The sequence below is a fragment of the Molothrus ater genome, chromosome 14 (assembly GCF_012460135.2).
Source record: "Molothrus ater isolate BHLD 08-10-18 breed brown headed cowbird chromosome 14, BPBGC_Mater_1.1, whole genome shotgun sequence".
Taxonomy (NCBI): Eukaryota; Metazoa; Chordata; class Aves; order Passeriformes; family Icteridae; genus Molothrus; species Molothrus ater.
In genome coordinates, this window is record NC_050491.2 from 15,783,053 (window position 1) to 15,803,892 (window position 20,840).

A 20,840-nucleotide genomic window follows, 5' to 3' on the forward strand; every position below is an offset into this window, starting at 1 on the left:
TATATGGAAAGGGGGACTCTGATTTCAATGACAACTGAAGAAAACCTGACTATAGAAAGTATACAGTATATCCTCCAGTTAATAGAGAAATACTTTGCACAGAATTGAACTGTACTGCAAAAATAAAGGAGTGGACAGGAGGCTCCTCAATTTAACTTGCAGGGTACTTCACACACCATTATTTAAAGAAATTGTGTGTTTTGTTTTACCAGGTACCTGTAACACACATTTGTGCATGTGCTCTCTGAGAGGTAACTGTCTTCCACAATAAAATAGTTGGCACTTATTCTTTGTCCAAAGTGATCCACAACAGCTTTGCACCTGTATAAAAAAAACACAAACCGTAGTAAGAAATTTTGATTAAAGGTAACAAAAGCATGCATAAGTTGTTAAAATTGAGTTATACAGCACAATATTTGTATCTTTCATTAAATTTAGCTATGTATTTCTTGAACATGTGAACCCCTAAACCAATTCAACTGATCACCAAATCCTGGACTGACACATTCTACCTGGTGTATATGCATTTACACACACAATGCCAATATAGATAATGACATCCCAACTTTAATAAATTGATCACTTTTTACAGAAAATATAAGCTTATAGCACTGGCATTTAGCTTTACATTTCTCTTCTCATAATATGTTAAAATAAAATTGTAAATTATTCTGGAGGTACTACCCCATTGCAGTGGGGTTTCTTTCTCAGACAGACACCTTCACCTAAACCAAGTTTGTTTTGACAATAATATCTGACAAATTAAATAGCAAAACAACTTGGGAAATTTGGGAAAGCTCCCTGACAAATGAGTGCATCAGACTGTTCCAAGAGTGAGTTGCTCTGTGACTAAATACACCCTTTATCTCTAAGTGACACACAAAGGGATTAACTGAGTCCTGGTGTTGTAAGAACACAAATGTTCTCCATAGAACAAGGACAGAAATAGAAGTGGGACAGAAATGCAAACCACAGAAATGAACCCATTCAGTGAGCTTAAATGAGAAGACAAATTTCAGATTTTAAGGGGGAAAATTCTCTGTGAAAGGACAAACTTCACTTATGTATGAAGCTACATCATGCATATGAGACAAAGGAGGCTGCACACAGATACTCAGTAAAGCCACCTCTGCTGCTGATTCTATATCCATGATCTGTGCTCTCTTCTACACTATCAGAACATTTACTGCATAAATAAATAAAGCAAATTAGCTTTACTGGACTTCTTCTTGGGGCATAAAAATGACACCATTTTTAAAATTAAACTTTTCTGAATAACTTTATCAGTGTTCCAACAATTTAACACACAGTGATTTAATTCACTTAAAGCAGTGAATTTTCTCACACACACTTACACATGTGTGCATGCACAGGGAAACATCCAAAAGAACACAATGCCTGAGCCAGAGATCATGTACAGATTTATCTTTTTATCACAGTGCAGCTTTATCTGTGGAATATCTGACATGCAAGTTATGCCTTAGGAATGAACAATTTCTGTAACTTCAAGCTATTTGTCAGCTTCTGTGATTATAATGATCTACAAACCCACATCTACAATCTAAATAAGTAACAGCAATCAGCTCCACCAGCTCTGGTAAAGCAGTTGTTCCTATAACCTGAGATGAGAATTGGAAAAGGAGACACACAGTCCTCATCTGTAAATGTAATAGGTTTATGACTATTAAACATGTTTTTGTAACACTGACTTCTAATGCTGACCTCCCAGGCATCTGGCCCCTACATATATTCCTATTTTCAAATTCAACAGGTACCTGACAACAGTACAAGCACTGTTTGACATCCAACATTCTTCAGTTTCAAATCCTATCCCATGTGTGTTTCACTTGCAACTTTAACAAGGTTTTCCTAACTGTTAATCCCAGTGATTTCATCCTGGAGCTCTCATTTGAATACTGCAAATAAACAAGGAAGTCGAGCTGCAGCAGCTCATTTCTAATTATAACCTTTCTTATTGTTTATGAAACAATTTCCCCACCACCCCCCAAACATTCTGGAAGGGGAAAGGTTGATTAAATGTCATGTTGCATCACTCAAAGCCAGCGAAAGCAACGACACATTTTATTTTCCTGCTAAGTGTTGTTTCCTCTCCTTTGTTCAGGAATAGCAGCAGGTCATATGTGTGATAAGATTTTAAACTGAGAGAGAGAGAGAGAGCTTTTCATTTCAGTCCCACTTTACTTCAAAGGGTGATGCTGAGAAGATTTCTTTCAAGTAGTGCTTCCACATGCAGCAAACACTCCTGCACTGACATTATCAGGTCTCTGTCATCTGATCTGTGTTGCGACAATGAATCACAGCCAACCCTCCATTGACCTTCTTTCAATGTGTCTGGATAAAAGGATGAAAATTAGAATCCATCTCCTTGCAGTGCCACGAGTTATAAATGTACTTTATAGGGCTCATTATCCAAACTAATGGACTAAGGGCGACATCCTTGAAATGGACTCAGCAGCACTGACAAAGCCAGGCTGCAGTATTTCAGCAGATATGTAAATTACTGGCTGTTTGCTCTATCTTTTTATCACAGATGTATAAATGGCCATTTATCACATCTCTTCCATTTTGAGACAGAATTATGCAATTGGAAACATATGTGAAGTGTGATCAATATAAAATGCCCACTATTATGATGAAATTTTACATGTACCCAAAAAAGTGACACACAATAAACACAGAAAAACAACATTATCATACATTAAATTTGTTTTTTTTTCCTCAGCCTCAGAAATACAATGTAGTTTTTATTTTCTAATAGAGCATCACAGTTCGACCAAGAACTCAGGATGTTCTACAAACTTATTAAAACAGCAGATCTCTTACCATACATAAAACCCAGATATTTTCAAGTGCATTACTAAAACCTTAAAATAGGGATGTCTAAAATTTCTGTTCTTTCACCCTGTCTTGCCTGAATCTTATTTTCAAAAATTATAAAAAAACCTACAGAAAAAGGTTAAAAATAATTGTAGAGCTGGGTATAAAATCTACTGTTCTCTGTAGATACAGGCATGGGTAGGAAAATGTGAAAAAGCAATGTTAGCTACGTCTAGAAAAATGCTGGAATAAACTTTGGTGATGTTCTGAGACTTTTAATTAAACTCTAACAAAAAATTTTTAGAAGAAAATCAAGGCTATAGGTAGAAGTATGCATTTTCCTTATGTGCACTAAACCAGGAATATTAAAAATAGAGAAAAAATCCCTGCCTCAAGGCATGGATGCAGCCTGGAGAGCTGTGAAAGGAGCTATAAAGTGGTAATGACCACTGCACAATGCATTTCTGCAGTGCTGAGTGAGCCATCTGTAACTGGGGAAGCTGCCTCTGCAAGCACACAGCCAGCTGCACTGACAACCAGATATGAATTTGCCTCTTACCAATTACTATTAATGGTCTGTTGACTCAAAAGCTCAGTAACTCATAAATAGCCTCATTAACAACTTGATAGCTGATTTTTATTAGGCAAAACGCTGAAGCCCAAAGTCAAGAGGAAATACAAGCTGGTGCAGGGGGGGAATCCACAGTGAGGAAGGAGATAATAGCAAGAATGAAACAGGAGATAAAGGAAATGGATATCTTGGATGTCTTGTGCTCCTTCGTATTCACTATCAGATAATGGCATTATTAAAAGCTCAATGTTTTTGGAGTAATGAAAGTCTGGTAAAATTTTAGAAGTATTTCAATAATTCTGCTCCTCAAAAATCTATCATTCTAAAATGGCACAAGTGAACCCCAAAAACAGCCTAAAAAGAGACACTTGTGCTGGTTTTTTTTTAAACTATATTCAAAACATAAAGGTAGGTTAATGGAAAAGCAGCAGTCCAGCTCTTCTGCAACACAGATAACCTTACAAAGAAAACATTGACTTCAAAGTCTTCAGGATGTGCAGAAGCAACTGGAAACTGGGGCAAGCAGTGCCATTGACCAGTTAAGACCTGCACAGAGTGGGGTTTGGAAGTTGCTTCCAACCAAAAGCTTTGTCCCCCTGCAAGAGCAATTTAAGTATTTAAACACTGTTGGAATAAAAAAATTTCCTACAGCAACAGTTCAAATATCACTGTTAAAATAAATAACAGTTCCTGAAAGGGGCACAGTTTAATTTTCATATCATTTGTGCATTTTGAAGAACACACCTGCTGAAGCACATTTACATCTCAAAGTCTACAACTGTGCAATGAGCTCCAGAATCTTCAGGAACTGGCAGAAAGGTAAAATCTGGAGTTTATCCAATTTCAGGGAAAACAGCTACTACTTGACCACGTATGTGGCAAATGCAGCTACAAGGACTGTGCTCCAGGAATTGCAGAGCAACTGGGAAGTAAACCCACACCCCCTGATTTAACTACTCATTCTCCTAATGCATTGGTACTACACCATTTCTAAATTAATTCGCTAAATTTTCTACAAAACATCTTGGACTTTTCAATTATACACACTGAGCTGCAAACAGAGTCTTTAGGACAGCCAAAGTCTGCAGTTAGACTAATACCTGATAAAATGTGTATAACAGAAATATGATAATTTACAGAGGTGTTAAAAATGCCACTGTGGAAAAAACTCTGCGTTGATTTTTCTTAGCTCAACTTTAAGCCTGCCTACAGGCCTGATATTGTTGTAGAAGAATTTATTCTGGAATAAGAGGGCAGCATAGTTTATGACAACAATCTACCTACAAACTCATTAAAGTCTTTTCTCTTGGAGTGACATGCATTATCAGCAAAGATTAATCTGATGAGTCTTTAGGTGAGCTCCATTTTTAAAAATGCAATAACAGAGGGCTTTGTTGTCATCTGATGAAAATCAATTAGAGTAGGTAAGGCCACAAGGAAAACTAACATCACTCATCACCAGCCCCCCGGCAGCTGAAATGATTTGTCTTCCAAGCTTGGGTGATCAGGAGCTGTAGTAATATCACAGGGAAATTAATTTAGTTTCTATATCCTAGACCCACTTTCCTTGTTCTGGAGGACCTATACACAAATTACTTTTAATCAAGGTTGATGTGTTATTAATACCAAGGAGGATCTCAGAAGAATAATTTTTTTTTCAATTGACTTGAGACATTTTTCACCTGTGTTTTGTGTATAAACAGAAGTTCCTGGTGCCCCTTACCGGCCCGAGGCTCTGTCCAGCACCAGGCAGCGCACGGCGTGACGGAGGCAGTAGATCCCTCCAAACACAGCACACAGCCTGCAACAGGGAAACAGAGGTAATTAGTGCAGCTCTGCTAATTGCAGTCAGTCTGAGTGGTCAGCAAGGCAAAGCTTTGAGGTGCTGGTAACACTGATTTACTGACAGAAGCAAGATGTGGAGCTGCTGGAGCGCAGAGGAGGTCACGGAGTTGGCACAGGGCTGGAGCCAGGCTGGCAGAGCTGGGGGGGCTCACCTGGAGAGGAGAAGCTCCAGGCACAGCTCAGAGCCCCTGCCAGGGCCTGAAGGGCTCCAGGAGAGCTGCAGAGGGACTGGGGACAAGAGATGGAGGGACAGGACAAGGGGAGGGAACAGCCTTAAACTGAAGGAGGGTAGGTTTAGATTGGATATATGGAGGGTGGGCAGACCCCAGCACGGGGTGTCCAGAGCAGCTGTGGCTGCCCCTGGATCCCTGGATGTGTCCAAGGCCAGGCTGGACAGAGCTTGGAGCACCCAGGGACAGTGGAAGGTGTCCCTGCCCATGGCAGGGGTGGCACTTGTTGAGCTTTAAGGTCTCTTTCAACCCAAACCAGTCTCTGATTCTGTGAATTTGAAGTGAAAGCATTTTGATATCTCTTCACAGGTGACAAACTTGGAAACTTTCACTTTGCAAACCTAACTTCCAAAAATGGCATTATTCTGTCATTCTAGTGTCAGATGAGGCAGATCACAGACAGCCAGTCCCACAACCCCCTCTGACCTGCAGGACAGGGACAGCCCAAGGAGCTGTCAGCACCACCAAGAACCACGGGACACCTGGAACACCCAGTTCCCTAAAAACAGCCCTGCTCCTCATGGAAAACCAGAGATACATCCCAAAAATCCCAGCCTTGGCTGTTTGGAGGTTGTTGAGGATGCACCACAGGTTAAACATCCACTGAAGAACTCCTAGAGAACCTAGAGCTATGGGTTTATTATCTCTGATGCTGCAATCCACAGCCTCCTGCCTCACACAGCAGCTATCAGCATCTTTCAAACCAACTCAGAGGAGCTGATCTCATATCTTGCATTTAAGAATAGCACTATTAACTTCACTAGAACTGGATTCCTTAGTTAAAAACATTAATTACAGTTTTCCTTCAACCACAGCCAGGGGGTTTTGATATACACACTTTATTTTTCCAGTGTGCTTTGAAAGAACTTTGCTGCTTGGCTGCACAAAAATGTGAATTATTTCTTTCCAAGAGTAGCCTGCTATCCAGGGGATGAGGGCATGACCAGTTTTCATAAGCCAGCAGAAAAGTTCTTTTTTAAAATGAAAATGGAAAGGAATTTGGATTGTGTTGCTGAACAATCACAAACAGCCAAAACACCTATTAGAACAGCCTAGCATGAAAAATGACACAACTAGGAAGGACTTGCCAAAATTATTTAAATACAGAAACTGAAATATTCAACTAAATGGCACCCCAATAATTTATGGCAAAGGAAAATCATTGTGCTGGCATTACTTTGATACAATGGGCTATTCAAGATGATTTGACTGCACTTGAAGTACATGGCAACTCTTTGATAGCATTAACCCTAAATGACAGACATTTAAACTGATATTACTCTAATTAACTGGCCACTGCCTCCACCAATAATTCAAGTTTTGCTGAAAGATAGCAACAACACTGTACTCAGCTTCAACTTTGGCCTGCTGACATCAAATCATATTACAGCTAAATTAACAGTTGTGAAAATTTCTGGCCTGGTAGCCTTCCATCATACACAGCCTTTAAATGCCATTTCAGACCCCATCAAGGCAGAAATCAGCAGTTGCAATTTTTAATACAGCTGTGGAACAATAGGACATATTAAAAGCTGCATTTTTGACAGCATATTCGCAATGATTTATGAGTTTGTATATAATTTGATTATTCTATTAATTTTACTGATTACTGATTCAGCTAATACAGTGAAGGTCACTTACAAAATAAATCTTCATTACATTTCACAGAAAGTAACTGCCTCCAACTAGTTGTTTTCTTTAATTAAACACTAATGTAACAAGAGAGGAAATAGGCTGCAGGGTTGCTGCATCTGTTGATATAAGAGGAGTTTAGTGCTTTGATGTAATGCTCTGTGATATTAATTGAACAAAAATAGAATGTCTCTCCATTTGACATCTCCATTTCCAACACTGAGATACCACAAAAACACTCACATTACAGACTTAACCTTAGTTCACTCTGAAAGAATTTTAAAACTGTATCTAATAATTTTACACCAAAATCTAGTTTTTATTTCTAGCATGTAATTTGTCCTCTGCTTTCTAAAATGCACGTTGTGATTAATTTAAAAATTGACTATTTTTTAACTGTGCATTTTTTCTATAGTAAAAACTACTTGCTTCTCTCCTTAAAGCTGAATACTCATGTACAGCACTGCAAGCTTTGGAGAAAGATCAAAGAAAAACATGGCAAGTGCTGAGATAATGAATTGTTCTCTTTCAGTTTATTTTAACAAACAGAGCAAGCTGTGACCTGGTTCTTATGTAAAGTCTGTTTCCTGAAAGGCCCCTAGAATGTCAGCCTTTCCTCCAGTGTTGCTGTGTTCCAAAAACATTAACAGGTAGAGTGGACACAAATCAAATAAATAAAATAGCTCCAGCTACAAAAAATGATGGTTAATCCTCCCAACACATAGTTCCCATGCCAAAGTCAAAACCTGGTGTGTGCATCCACCTGGGCAACACCAAAAATCCACCCCCCCCCAAAAAAAGAGCACCAAAAAACTAATAAAAAAATAATCAATGTCATCCTGAACTGTCCTGGCATTTGCAGAGCTATGGAAAGGAAAAGATGTGACAGAAATGCTTAGGGAAGCAGATGAAGAGTCAAATATTTTGACTTTTTCCTGCAGGCTGTGTTCATTATTCCTGTGAAATTCAAAAAGGTCCTGTAAGATCAGAGAAGCAGCCTATGGTTTAAATCCATCAGCAACGTGACAATCCTACACCCATCCCAAAGTTCCTGCACTTCCCCCCCAGCACTCAGCTCAGCCACAAACTGCACTTTGAGCCTGTAGCCCAAGGTAAGATGATTTCTATCCCCAGATCTCCCCCTCCTTCTGGGAACCCAGGCTGGGACTGGGAAATGCTGCAGGAAGAGGGGCTGGAATGGCACTGCTGAGGTACCAAATTTAACTTTAAAACTAAGAAATTGCTCCTTTTGATTGTGTGGGATTTAGACTGCATATACAGAAATACCCACTCACATCCTGTGAAATATTCTGGTAGTGAACACTGCCAGTAAAACAGACAAGATAAAAACTGCTGGGCTTGGTTTGGTTTAGAGCACAAAGCTCGAGCTACTGATCACTGACCCTACACAGAGCCTCTGTGCACTTCTCTCCACAATTACAAACTAGGGGTAATTTAAGTCTATTTCATCAGAGTCTGGCAAGGGTTGGTATTTATTGTTCAAGGATCCTGAATGACCACACTGTACTGAAGTACAACTGTTCCAGGAGTTTTAGCATTTGAGTTCCTATTATGTGAGGTACAAGTTTTGGGGGTGGGGAAGTCACTGCTGCCTTTTACAGGCTCAAGATCCCAATTCCATTTCCATAATTCAAATGTAAGAAGATAATGCAATAAAAATCTAAATTTATAAAATATATTTTTATGTTCCTATACTTCAGCCTTGCTTTGTGCCAGTGTAGATTTCTTAGGGTGTTTCTAAAGCTGAGGAAATTCTGTTGACAAAAAAAAAGACCATGTTTAATCTGTCTTTTTATTTCAACTAGTAATTAGTAATTTCAACAAATGCAGCACCAGCAGCTTATTGCTGATAAAAGTGCCATGTTCCTGATGACTCTTGTCACAATAGAAAAGTGCTGTTTCTTAAAATTATCCACATTATCAACCTCATTTTTTCAATGATATTGCAATTAACACTACTTTTTAGTGAATCAAGGTTAAGCATCATTCTCTGGGATTCTAAACTCAAGAAACTGATGATTTCTATGAAGGTTAGGTGAGAGACCATCAGGCAATGTGTTTAAGTGGCCTAGCAATTGTGGTTAAAGCACTGTGGCAACTGTAAGAAATTGCTACAGAGCTGGAGAGGAAAAAAGAAAAAGGGAATAGAAGAGTCCAGTTGTTTCTGTGCTGCTGTGAGGGCAGGGAAGTGCAGAGGCACTCCCAAGGCTCCTCTTTGGGAGGTGGAAGGAGCTGGCTCCAAACCCCAGGGACCTTCAGGAGAAGCAGCTGCTCCTCAGCCAAGGTCATCGAGCTGCAATTGCACAACAGCTCTGCCCTCCCAGAGAGGCTGGGGAGAGCAGGACTGCAGGGCAAGGCACAAAAGCCAGGCACTAGGAGCAGTCACTAAACATTAGCTCATCTCTAAAACCCATTTCTGTGTTCTCTGCCTCCAGAAAAGACACAAAAATTCCAGTTCTCTTAACCCTCAATGAAATTCAAGGCCATTTTACTAATTCTGTCATGTTTAGGAAGGTACCTTTCTCTGTCTTCTGGTTTAATGAAAAAGGACTCTGCTAAATGCAATTTGCCTCCTCATCTCAGATTTGCTCCAGTAATAAACAATCCTGTCATTTCCACAGCTCTCCTGATAATGCTGCAAATATTCACATGTCTGAGTGAGAATTCTCAGGAAGACCCTGTAAGGCACAACCTGCACATCCCCACACAACCAGGGAGGAACTCCCTTGCTAAGGGACTGGTAAGAGGTAATTCCAAATAATATATCAAGATACATTTCTCTCCTATTATCACCATTACCCTAATTATTAACCCTGAAAAAGTCATCTCACAATAACATTTTGTATTTTGTGCTTTTAGGTTCCAAGTATGTTTTTAAAATGTATCAAGATGATCAAGAATGAGAGTAGGACAATGTAAGTCTGACTCCTCAATACAATTTCTTGACTGAAAACTTTTCCCTGCCTAGTTAGGGATGGGAAATCAATACACTTTGACAGCATCCACATGATTGAGAGCATCCCATGTGATAGATTCTAATGGCTGAAGGCCTTCACCAGGTATAAACTCCTGCAGAACACAATTTCTAGTCAGAAATAACAAGGAGCAGAACAGCTCTCATGTTTGCAAGTAATTTTTTAAACAAAGAATTGACAAACACTCAGAAGATAAAATCTAAAATGGGAAGGTATTCTCTAAGTTTCATCCACGTAATGCATTTTACAACAATGGCTATTTCCAAATTAAAAGTCTTTTCCTGTCAAATTCTGAGAAATACTGTGGGCAAGGACACAAAAGCATTCCACAGCTGTATTAACGACAAGGCTCACTGATCTGTGAATAACCTGAAAAAAATGAAGATTATTGAGTTACTTTACCAATCTATCCATCCATCACTAGTGAACAGGTCTCAGAATGATGGATTATCTCACTTCCCTCGTGTTTATCCCAAGAAAGAGTTTCTCCTTAGAGGGAAAAACAAACAACTGTTCCTACAAACAATCCTGCTAACTCTGCTTGCCCATTTTGCATTCATCTGCCAACAAAGTAAGAAGAAATATATCAAGTTTGTCTTTAAAGGCCAAACTATATCTGAAGTTTTATTATTTCCCTGAAATGCAAGTGAAAACAATTAAGAGGAAAGCAGCACTGCAGCTACTGGTACTATTCAGTATTTCAGTACAACTCAAGGAATAGTGATACACTGTCAGTAATTCCAATTATATTTTCTGATCCAAAGAAATGGAATAATTATAAGTAATATGAGATAGATAAATATGAAAATTAGGTATTTTGAAATGGAAGACTGAACTAATATCTCACTATGATTTTTAAATCACCTGTGATTGTTTCACATGTGCTGACACTCAAATCTGTCACACCTGATTGTCACCAGGAATTCACATTGATTGAATTTCTCATTAATTTCTCATTAACATGCTAAATCATGCAATTTACACACAGAAAAGTTCTGCATCTTGCTAACATGCAGAGACATAATACTTATGTATAGATTTAGCTGAAAAACATGGGGTGCCCAATTTTTAATAAAATATTGCAGTCAGGTTTCCTGAAGACCAGTCTTGATTTCAGACCAGTAAAACCTTCCTAGACTGGGGAAGGGACATAATTGGGAATTTTAAAGGACCTGAGACTACCCCAGAAGCTCTGATATCTCTAGCAGATAATAGTGCACATGTAAAGGTAAAACTGATTATTCATTTTTAAATATATACAGGAACCCTCAGAATCAATCACACTATCCATCTTATCTCAGCCTGGCCTCTTAATCTTCCTGTAAATATGGGCACTGAAAGAGATGGAACTGTCTTAATCAGATCTTTCCTCCATCACTAAATTACTGCTGTCACTGTCACGGAGACAGAAATTACAATTTCAGCCAGAATCTGTAGGAACTCTTACAAAGGGTGACACTGTCCACCAAATACACAATGGGAAAGCTCCAGGTCTGTTTATAGGAATGCACATCATTAACCAACTGCCCATAACAGTCAGGAACTCACCAACTCCTCTGGCCAAGCAGCCAAGGATATTCCAGCACCTGCTGCCTTCTGTCAGCTTTTGGATAATTCAATTCTTTGGATAACAAAGACACAAGAGACACAAAGTGTCCCTGGAGAACCTTTGTGACATGACACAGGGGACAGGCACTAATTCCCTCTAGAAGTTCACATGGGAAAAAACTACTGTTTCTCATGAAGTCAATTCCATTTGCATGTCCATATCTGCACGAGTCCAGAGGAAAGAATCTGAAGCCAAACTGAAGTGAAACTTTGCCTGCTCTGCCCCAAATTCAGTGTGTTCACAAAGCAAACACAGCAGCAGATGTAAAAGCTTATTTGGATTTTCCTCAAGAATGAGATATTATTATATTCACTCGTACTTAACACCAGACTATTGCTACATCATCAGAAAGGAAGAGTCAGAACAGTTTTGTACCAAGAAGGAAGCAAAGGAAGCTGTTAAGGGCCAGTAAAGTTTTGCTTTTTTTTGTCAGCTCAGGAGAGCAGGAGGCTCCCAATGACCTTCCTTGTTCCACAACTTCAATTGATGGAGACAGAAACCTCCCATCTGTACCTCACCATGTTGGGATGTACATTACAGTGATATAAAAGTTTAATTTTCTCTCCTAAACCATCCCTGCTTAAACCAATAAAGAAGGAAGAGCGCTCCTGCTCACTGGAGTGTCGTCAGCAGCTCCAAAAGGTTGTGGTGTTTATGCAGGATTCATTTGGGATGCAAGGATGTGACTTCCAAATGTCTTTGACTCATTCCCATCAATATGCATGTGTGCCATTTATAACAGTAGCCTTGATGAGAACACACAGTGTAACTGGCTGCAAGAAACGCTTAAGAGCTTTACATTAAAGCAGAATATAGAGCAGTGGTTAGAAATCACAGGCCAGGTGACACCTTCCCCTGATAAGCTGGTGATAAAAGCTGTAGGCTGTGATCTATAGGCTCTGGCTTTGCCTCTTTACTCCACAGCCCCAGCAGCATTCTTCAGACACGGCTCACTCTGAGCAAGACACAGTCCTGAGGGCAGAACACCTTTAAAAATTGTGATTAATCTCAAAAATATTATGGTTGCCTCCTAGATTGTTCACTTAAAAGACAAGACAATTTTTAAAAAAAGTTTTGTATTAGAATGTTTGCAATACAAACCTTTTAAAAGTGTAATTACTTTTTGGTTTGACAGATTAATTTGCTCCGTACAGTAAAATACCCTCTTTGTTGTAGAAGTTATACATTTTAGCAAAAAAACCCTAAAATGCAGCAACCAGTGATCTGAAATAGAAAGTTCAGGCCATCTGAAGAACTCCTGTCATCACAGAATGATTTTCTGATAAGAATATTTATAATACTTCTAGACACCTCTACTGCTAACTTGAAATATACTGCTGTAACAGATCAGAAAACTGCATGTGCTGGTTATTAAATAAAAAATAATTAGGCCAAAGGGATTCTGAGAATATAAGAAAAAATTACACAGATAAGAATCTACAGAGGAAAAAAAAGCAAGCAAAATTTTAACTTTAATTATTAAATTTACTTTTTTCCCCCAGGTATTTGAAGCCAAGGAAGGTTGAACTGCCAAAATTGTACTACTTCAATAGCTCTGATAACAACACTGTGATTTATTAATCTCTGGTCACATACAGATACCTGGCCTCACATGAAGTCCTAGAAAGACACAAAGACATCCATAAAATCCAGAAACACAAGTTCTGTTGCATGACTCTATACAGAGTAGTTACCTAAGCCCAATTCTTGCTCACAAATTATCTGCTCAATCACCTAATTATGTAGGTCTGCACTTTAAATCACCATATAAATACAGCTCAAGGAGCAGATGAAAGGTACTGACAAAAGATGGTAGCAAATAACATTTCTATTCAATGGAGCACAATTATTCCAGAATGTTTCCATCAACACATAACTGCATCCACCCTTTACACAGCCCAGCAGGAGCAAGCTGCTAAGGCCATTCCTCTGGCAGTAATTTAAGGACTGTTCTGGAGAAGAGAAATGGAATCTATCACAGAGACAACAGGAATACCCAACAACCTGCACTAAACCACAACTTCATAGTAGCACACGTGTAAAAAGCAGAACTTGTCCAGCACCAAAGAAAGCAGGTAAGACCCTGCACTGCTATTTAAGGGACTGATGTACAAATATATCACTCAGACAAACTGGCCTCACCAGGCAAAGCTGCTTTTTTTAAACAGAGCTAATGTTTACTTCAGACCTACAGGTTACCACATTAAACCCACATTGAGCAGATGGAAAGGCTGCTTGCCAGCAAAAGCAAAGATGAAAAAAAAAACCCCTCAGCCTTTTAAAAGGCAGTTGAACTGTTGGAAACAACTGAAATGAAAACCACCCACCCTCTGCACCCAAAAGCACCAAGCACCAGCTCTGTGCCAGAGCCACGGGCCAGGGACACCTCAGGAGCCAGGGCAAGGACTGCACTGCCACCCAAGGGGATCTTGCTTTATCCTGGAATCAACTGCCCTTTTTTGTTTCACTTGCTTTCTAAGGCTCAAGGAGTGGAGAACATATGGCTGCTGGTTGGGATATCAGAAGGTAGCAGTGGCACAGTGAAACAGAGCTGCATGGGATCTCCTCTGCTGTTCAGTTCATAGGAGCTGGAACCTTCAGTCTAGAGAGAGCTACAAAATCATGTCATGATTTCACAGCAATTGCCCTGTTTGTATAAAAGTCTGTGATGTAGAAAGGTTTGTTTTAAATCTAATTGTAAACTGGACACATGGCACCATTCTCCTCTTTCAGAACAATCCAGTTCATTATTAAATATACACCTGTGAATTGTACATGAATTCTCAGCATTAATTAGTAACACAAATTGACAACATGGATCTTCCTGCAGCTTCAGGGAAGACTCACATACAAAATTTTTTAACCTACTCAAATGCACAGTCACCCTTTTGGACAGATATCCCTGAGTCTCCTCTGTCAGATTTAAAAAGGGGCAGCTACATATGGGTTAAATTATGGCTTTCTCATTTCCTAGCACTTATTAACTTACTCACAGCAGCCACCACATCCAGCAGCTACTACAAGCTGCATCTGTAGTACAATGAAAAATGTTGCAAAGCAGTGTCCTGGTGAGTGACACCTCTTAATGACAAGGGTTCCCTTTTTGGGAAGTGTCTGGCTGAGTGGGGCTTACCTGCAGAAGCACTGTGGGATCTCTCCTTGCCCGTACAGAGGGAACAAGAACGGGGTGTTGCCATAGCGGCCAAGGCACTGCAGGAATTTTTTTGTTGCCTGAAGCCCTTCCAGAGTGCTGCTGTCAGTCTCTGCCACCATGGCAATGGAGTGAAGGATGAAGTGCTGCAAGCTGGGGGTCAGCTTCCTTGTCTGGAGGAACTCAGCAAACGTGCTGCTCTCGTAGGCTGGGGGAAAAGCACACGAGGCACTGAGGGCTTTGGATTCCAGTAAACAAAATCAAGGGAGTTTTTCAACAAACACCTTGTTGAAAATGGATCATCCAATCAATGAAAGTTAGAAGAACTACTCCCAGAAAGTGAGTTTTCAGAAAACAGAAACAGCACTCCATTAAAATATTTCAAAATATCACAAACCCACTTTATGGGTCTCCAATGGCATCACCTATTCATTGCTAGACTTGATCCAACTGCATTTCCCAGCCCTGAGAGAAAAGTGAGAAACTGTGGACTAAAATCCATGGGATGCTGTGTCCTGTAAATTACCCAAAATATGACCCAGATGACACCACTCCAGAAGAGGAGTGCTGCATCCACACTGCAGTGCTAGACCGGGTATCTGTGCTCAGAGAAGCCCTCACACAGTGCCACAATCCAGAGATGAGAAGGTGCAATATTTATTTCAATTTGATGACTTGCTGCAACAAACAAATGGGGATGAGACAGAGAGCAGAAAGGGATCAAGGACTCCATCTTCCCTTTAAAATAGTATTATTGCTGGCACATTTTGAAATTCAAGGAAACACAAATCTTCTGGGAGATGTTTAAAGCGTGTTGGCATTGATACATCTCTGAAAAACTTTAGTCATCTTCACAATGGAAAGATTTTTTGCCAGGGGAAGATTGTATTTAAGCAATAGCATACTTCCATCCTATTCAGAGATCTGCTCTTATTTCAGTCCTGGATAAATTCCTAACTAGTTCAGAGCCCAGTGCAGAGCCCAATATTATCAAGCTATATATTCTGTTCAAGATTCAACCACTGCTTTATTACAAGCATCTTACTTGTATCTTGTATCTTACTGTTCTTTGTACAGCCATGCACAAAGTTATAAAATGACAAGGGCTTTTTTTTTGTTTTATCATTCTAAAAAAATTCTCAAGTTTTCCTCACTTCAAACTTCTTATATAATTCCATATTTTACAGAAAAAAAGCTTTAAAAAATTCTTCACGCTCTTCCTATTAAAAGTCTGCCTTCCCACGAATGTAATGATCTCATCAAGAGCAATTTTACATTTCTTAAGTTTTTACATTAGCCTAATCTGACTCAAAATATTCTCAATTACTTCTCAGGCTATTTTAAAATGTAGGAACAAAAACTGTTTAACTGTCTCTGTAAGTAAAATAAATCTAATGTTATTTAGGTACATGAATCAATGGATTCATTTAAAATTGATGTGGCATCTCCTTTTTTTACTTAATAAATTTTCTAAATACCACCAATATCCTCACTCTGAGCACCTCCATTTCTTCCAGCAGCAGCAAACTGAGATCACCTGTAATCAATAAACCACTTCAGCCTAATGAGTTTTTCCCCCTTCAGGATTTTCTGGAGTTCATTAGAGACTCTCCTTTTCTTAATCTCACCAGATCTTGATACTGACTGTTCTTCTCCTGCATGTGTTTAATAATTTTCTCTGATGTTTGTACTCTTCTTTCCTCACTATTTCTTTTTGACAGATTTTTTTCTCTTTGCCCTTAATTTACTTTTAGACTCCAAGAACTGAGGACACCACTTCATTCTTTGTACCCTGAGGAGCACAAACCCAAAGCACCTTCCTCCTGTTGAGCTGATTTCCCTCTTTGACCCGATGCTCGTTATTCTTCACACATTATAGCTCAAATCTCTTCTGATTTCCTCTCATCTAAATAAGCCAACACTTGATAAAAGCACTTTGAACTTGCCCTTTACAACTAAAGAGCATTAAATTACATTTACTTTCATAGTTTAAAAATTCCATTTTCTCCATTTCTGATTTGTTGTAAAGCATTGTAAAGGTTTTACCTAGTAATCCAAAAAAACAGACAGAAAATTCAGATACATCACATTCTTTTAAAAAATACCTGGGGGAAGGGAGGAAAACACTTAAAAATGACAAAAAGCATTTTGCAACCTTGCTGTAATATATAATTTTGCTGTTAAAGAAAAATGTAAATAATAAATGATGTGGGAACTAGAAGAGCAAGTGCTTAAGTAGAAGAATTTAACGCTGAAGTGAAAAGGTCACAAAAAGGTCAAAGCATACTTTAAAGATGAATCTGTAAAAATAAACCAGGTGAAAACACAGGAGAGCTCTCAGAACTGTGCCTCCCTGAAGGAAGCCCTCTGAGGGAGTGGGCCTTGCTCAATGGGACACTACCTTGGTACTCCTCAGGGTGCTGTTCATAGTCCAAACAAAATGTCAGAAACTTCATGAGCATTCTCTTCTCCACCATGGTCAGCTGTCTGCTGTTGAAGACATCTGCTCTAGAACAAGGCACCTGCAAAGTATTTTTTAATAATTTCAAATATTTTCTACACTCTGAATGTAAAAGCATCAAGCAACAACAGTCTGATTAAATAACAAATTACTGTTTTCAATTACAGCTATTTTCTTATATATTTATTTCCCATAATTTCTATTGTAACTAAAGTTACCAGTTTTCCATAATAAGAATATCCAAAATCTTTTTTAATTTCCCTTCCACTTCACTTGCATCTCTAACTGCAGAGAAAATCATTAGAGTTTGTATTAACTGTGCCAATATCTCCTGTTGCCATTATCACACTGACTTCTCTTGTATGTAACAAAGACAAATCAAGTCTAGTCACAATCTTAAAACCTAAAATCTCTGAATTTTCAAGAATTAACTGCCAATCAGTCATGGCCTAAACAGTTAGCCTGAGGTAAAGATTAATGTCAATGTGCTGGACTGCACAACCTTATTTTAGTTCGGTTTGATTTTATTTTCGTATTTCTAGATAACACATACAAACATCTTTTCTTCCAGAAATTAAATTAGAATCATAACTAAGAAAAAACACCCAAAAAAACCCAATTTAAAGCTTCTTGACTTTGAGGAGATGAGATGAAACACATGCAGCACACGATTTTCTGGTACCTGCTCTACTTTCCCCTCTCGGAAGGCGAGGACCCGCGTGGCGTTTTTGAACTCCGCGTATCTGCTGACGTTGGACTTAATGAGGAGGTCAATTAACAGGCCCCGGGAGTAAAGCAACTGCACAGGGAGCAGAAAGGAACTGGTGGGTGAAGAGGGTCAGTGAAGTACCCAACAAAATCCTCACCAGCTGCTCCCCAAATCCCCTGAACCAAGAGGCACCTTTGCACAGGTCAATTCCATGCCTCCCAATTTAAGATTCTGTCAAATATAATTTAATTATCTGTCTAAAGCTACAAATATATGATGAAATACAGAAGGGCCAGAAATGTAACTACAAACAGAAAATGTTTGTCTGGATTGAAAAGTCTCGTGGTCCTGAGGAACAGACTTTGCAAGATCACACAGGAACTTTCTGGATAAAGGTTTCCTGGGACACAAACAGGGACACTACAGGGAAGCTGATGTTCCCCTGCCAGAACCCCAGCACAAACTCCTGGCCTTGCCCTGCTGACCACTCTTGTGCCTGAATTTCTGGGATTTGCTGCAGTTAACACCATGTCCCACAGTGGGACAGCCAGAGTATAAAAAGGATACAAAATAGCATTATCTGCTTAACCACCACCCACTGACTGGTGTTCAAGATGTCATTGCAAGGATGCTAGGAAGTGAGATCCACATTTGGAGCATGAAGTTTGTAATAGTGATTTTGCAGTGTCTTCACAAAGAACTGAATGAATTCGTGAAGAGAGTTTCGTTTTTGGTTTCCAAAGGTTTGAAAAAGATTTTTAGGCATAATATGTAAAGTGAAGCATTCAACTTTGAAAAGAATTCCCTGTGCTGTAAAAAACAATTTTTATCTTTTTAAAAAGATAAAAAATCTGCATGCAGATTGCTTTTTCTTGTTTAAAAATACATTTTTTAAAGGCACTATTTAAAATGAGACATTTTGCCCGTACTACCCAAGTGCTATATTTCATGACATTTATTTCAAGAACACTTAAGGTCACATATTAAATGACTCATATTTGTTTTAGTGGTAACAATTCTTAATTCTCAAGAGTGGCTATTTTGCCTCAAAGGTGCTGCCTCAACGTGAAGGATTTTAAAACAAATGTCAGCATTTTAAGCAAAGTAAATGTACTTACACAAAAAAAGTCATTCCATTCCTACCTTAGAAACTAAGTCAATATTAAACCTTCTGCCTTCTCTAACAATTTGGGAATAGGTGATTTTCTTTGGTTCTTGAGCAGCATTTTCAGAGGGTGCAGCTTCTGTCTTGGCCGGTTGCGGAGCGGAGTCGCCTGCGGCCGTGCTGGGAGCAGCTCCAGGGCCAGGGGCTGCTCCTGCCCCGTCCCCTGCAGCTGCCCTGGCTGCCAAAGAGCAGCTCTGGGGCTCCTCTCCAGGGCTCTCCACTGCTGGAATCTCTTTCTCCAACCCTGGGGAACCCCCCTCTGCTGCTGGACTCTGCTGTGCTCCCAGAGGAGTCCCCTCTGCTGCTGGACTCTGCTGTGCTCCCAGAGGAATCCCCTCTGCTGCTGGACTCTGCTGTGCTCCCAGAGGAGTCCCCTCTGCTGCTGGACTCTGCTGTGCTCCCAGAGGAGTCCCCTCTGCTGCTGGACTGTGCTGTGCTCCCAGAGGAGTCCCCTCTGCTGCTGGACTCTGCTGTGCTCCCAGAGGAATCCCCTCTGCTGCTGGACTCTGCTGTGCTCCCAGAGGAATCCCCTCTGCTGCTGGACTCTGCTGTGCTCCCAGAGGAGTCCCCTCTGCTGCTGGACTCTGCTGTGCTCCCAGAGGAATCCCCTCTGCTGCTGGACTCTGCTGTGCTCCCAGAGGAATCCCCTCTGCTGCTGGACTCTCCTTCTCTGGCCCTGGGGACTCCCCCTGGGCAGCAGGGGCTCCAAACACAGGCAGCTTTGGCAGTGCACCAGCTTCTTCAACACCTTCAGCTGAATCCTGACTGATTAAAAACACAGAGGGGAAAAAGAGGGGGGAAAAGTCTTTTTGAAGAGTCTTAAAAACTTGTTTGAAGTTTTGAATTAGTGCCAGAGCAGAAACCTCAAGTATTTCTAGGAAAAGCATTAGAATTTCTTTATCCTGGCCCATTCAGGTATTCCACCCACTAACAAACTCTGGCTGCAAAGCTATCATTCAAGAGACTATTTTTATTGAGGAGAAAAAGCACCAACAAAAATCTAAGGTTTTACTTTACATATACTCAAAGGATAGAAGGATCTCAAAATGAAAATCAAGGCCCTCATGGTGAAACAATACACAGCTACATCAACCACAGAAATGGACTATTTTGAAATAAAACCAATAACTTGATCAGGTGTTCCCTAGGGATTAAAACCCATGAAATTGAAAAACAAACATGCATTGAGGTCACGAAGCTGGGATACTGCCCTGAAGAAAACAGACAAGCTTTACACAACCAAGCTCCTCAGCAGCCATGATCCCAGCAGGGCCATTGAGGACCAGACCACTTGGATGCAAAGCTGAAGGAAAACTTTCAAATTCCTGTTGACCCTCTGCCCTTCCATTCCAGTGAGTTCTTCAAGCAGCAATGCTGTCATGCAAGTGCTGCAAATCCATGCACAGGACATTCCCACATTACATTCACTCTGCACAGTTCATTTCCTGCCCACAACATTTCTTTAAAATTCCCCTTATAAAGCAGCCCTCCATTTTTAATCTCATCTTCTTGTTTTATGTTGAACTTCAGTGACACCTCCCTTAGAAAGCAGGACTTTTGAACTTGGTTTAGTTTACACTACCACTGAGATGAATCAAATCAGTGTCATTGTAAGTGAAAGGAGGTCAGCAAT

General features: G+C 39.9%; 1 protein-coding gene across 2 annotated transcripts in view; it reads right to left on the reverse strand.

Annotated features, from left to right (window-relative positions):
• The window catches only part of CHM (CHM Rab escort protein), a 53,041-nt gene that overhangs the window by 12,645 nt on the left and 19,556 nt on the right, over positions 1–20,840 (reverse strand). For both annotated transcript variants that reach the window (XM_054516356.1, XM_054516355.1), the window contains exons 5-10: positions 19,186–19,972; positions 18,016–18,132; positions 17,274–17,394; positions 14,855–15,080; positions 5,133–5,210; positions 217–321 (exon numbers count right to left, since the gene is read on the reverse strand). In XM_054516356.1, the coding sequence (XP_054372331.1) occupies positions 217–321; positions 5,133–5,210; positions 14,855–15,080; positions 17,274–17,394; positions 18,016–18,132; positions 19,186–19,972 (1,434 nt within the window). The remainder of the gene's footprint in view (positions 1–216; positions 322–5,132; positions 5,211–14,854; positions 15,081–17,273; positions 17,395–18,015; positions 18,133–19,185; positions 19,973–20,840) is intronic.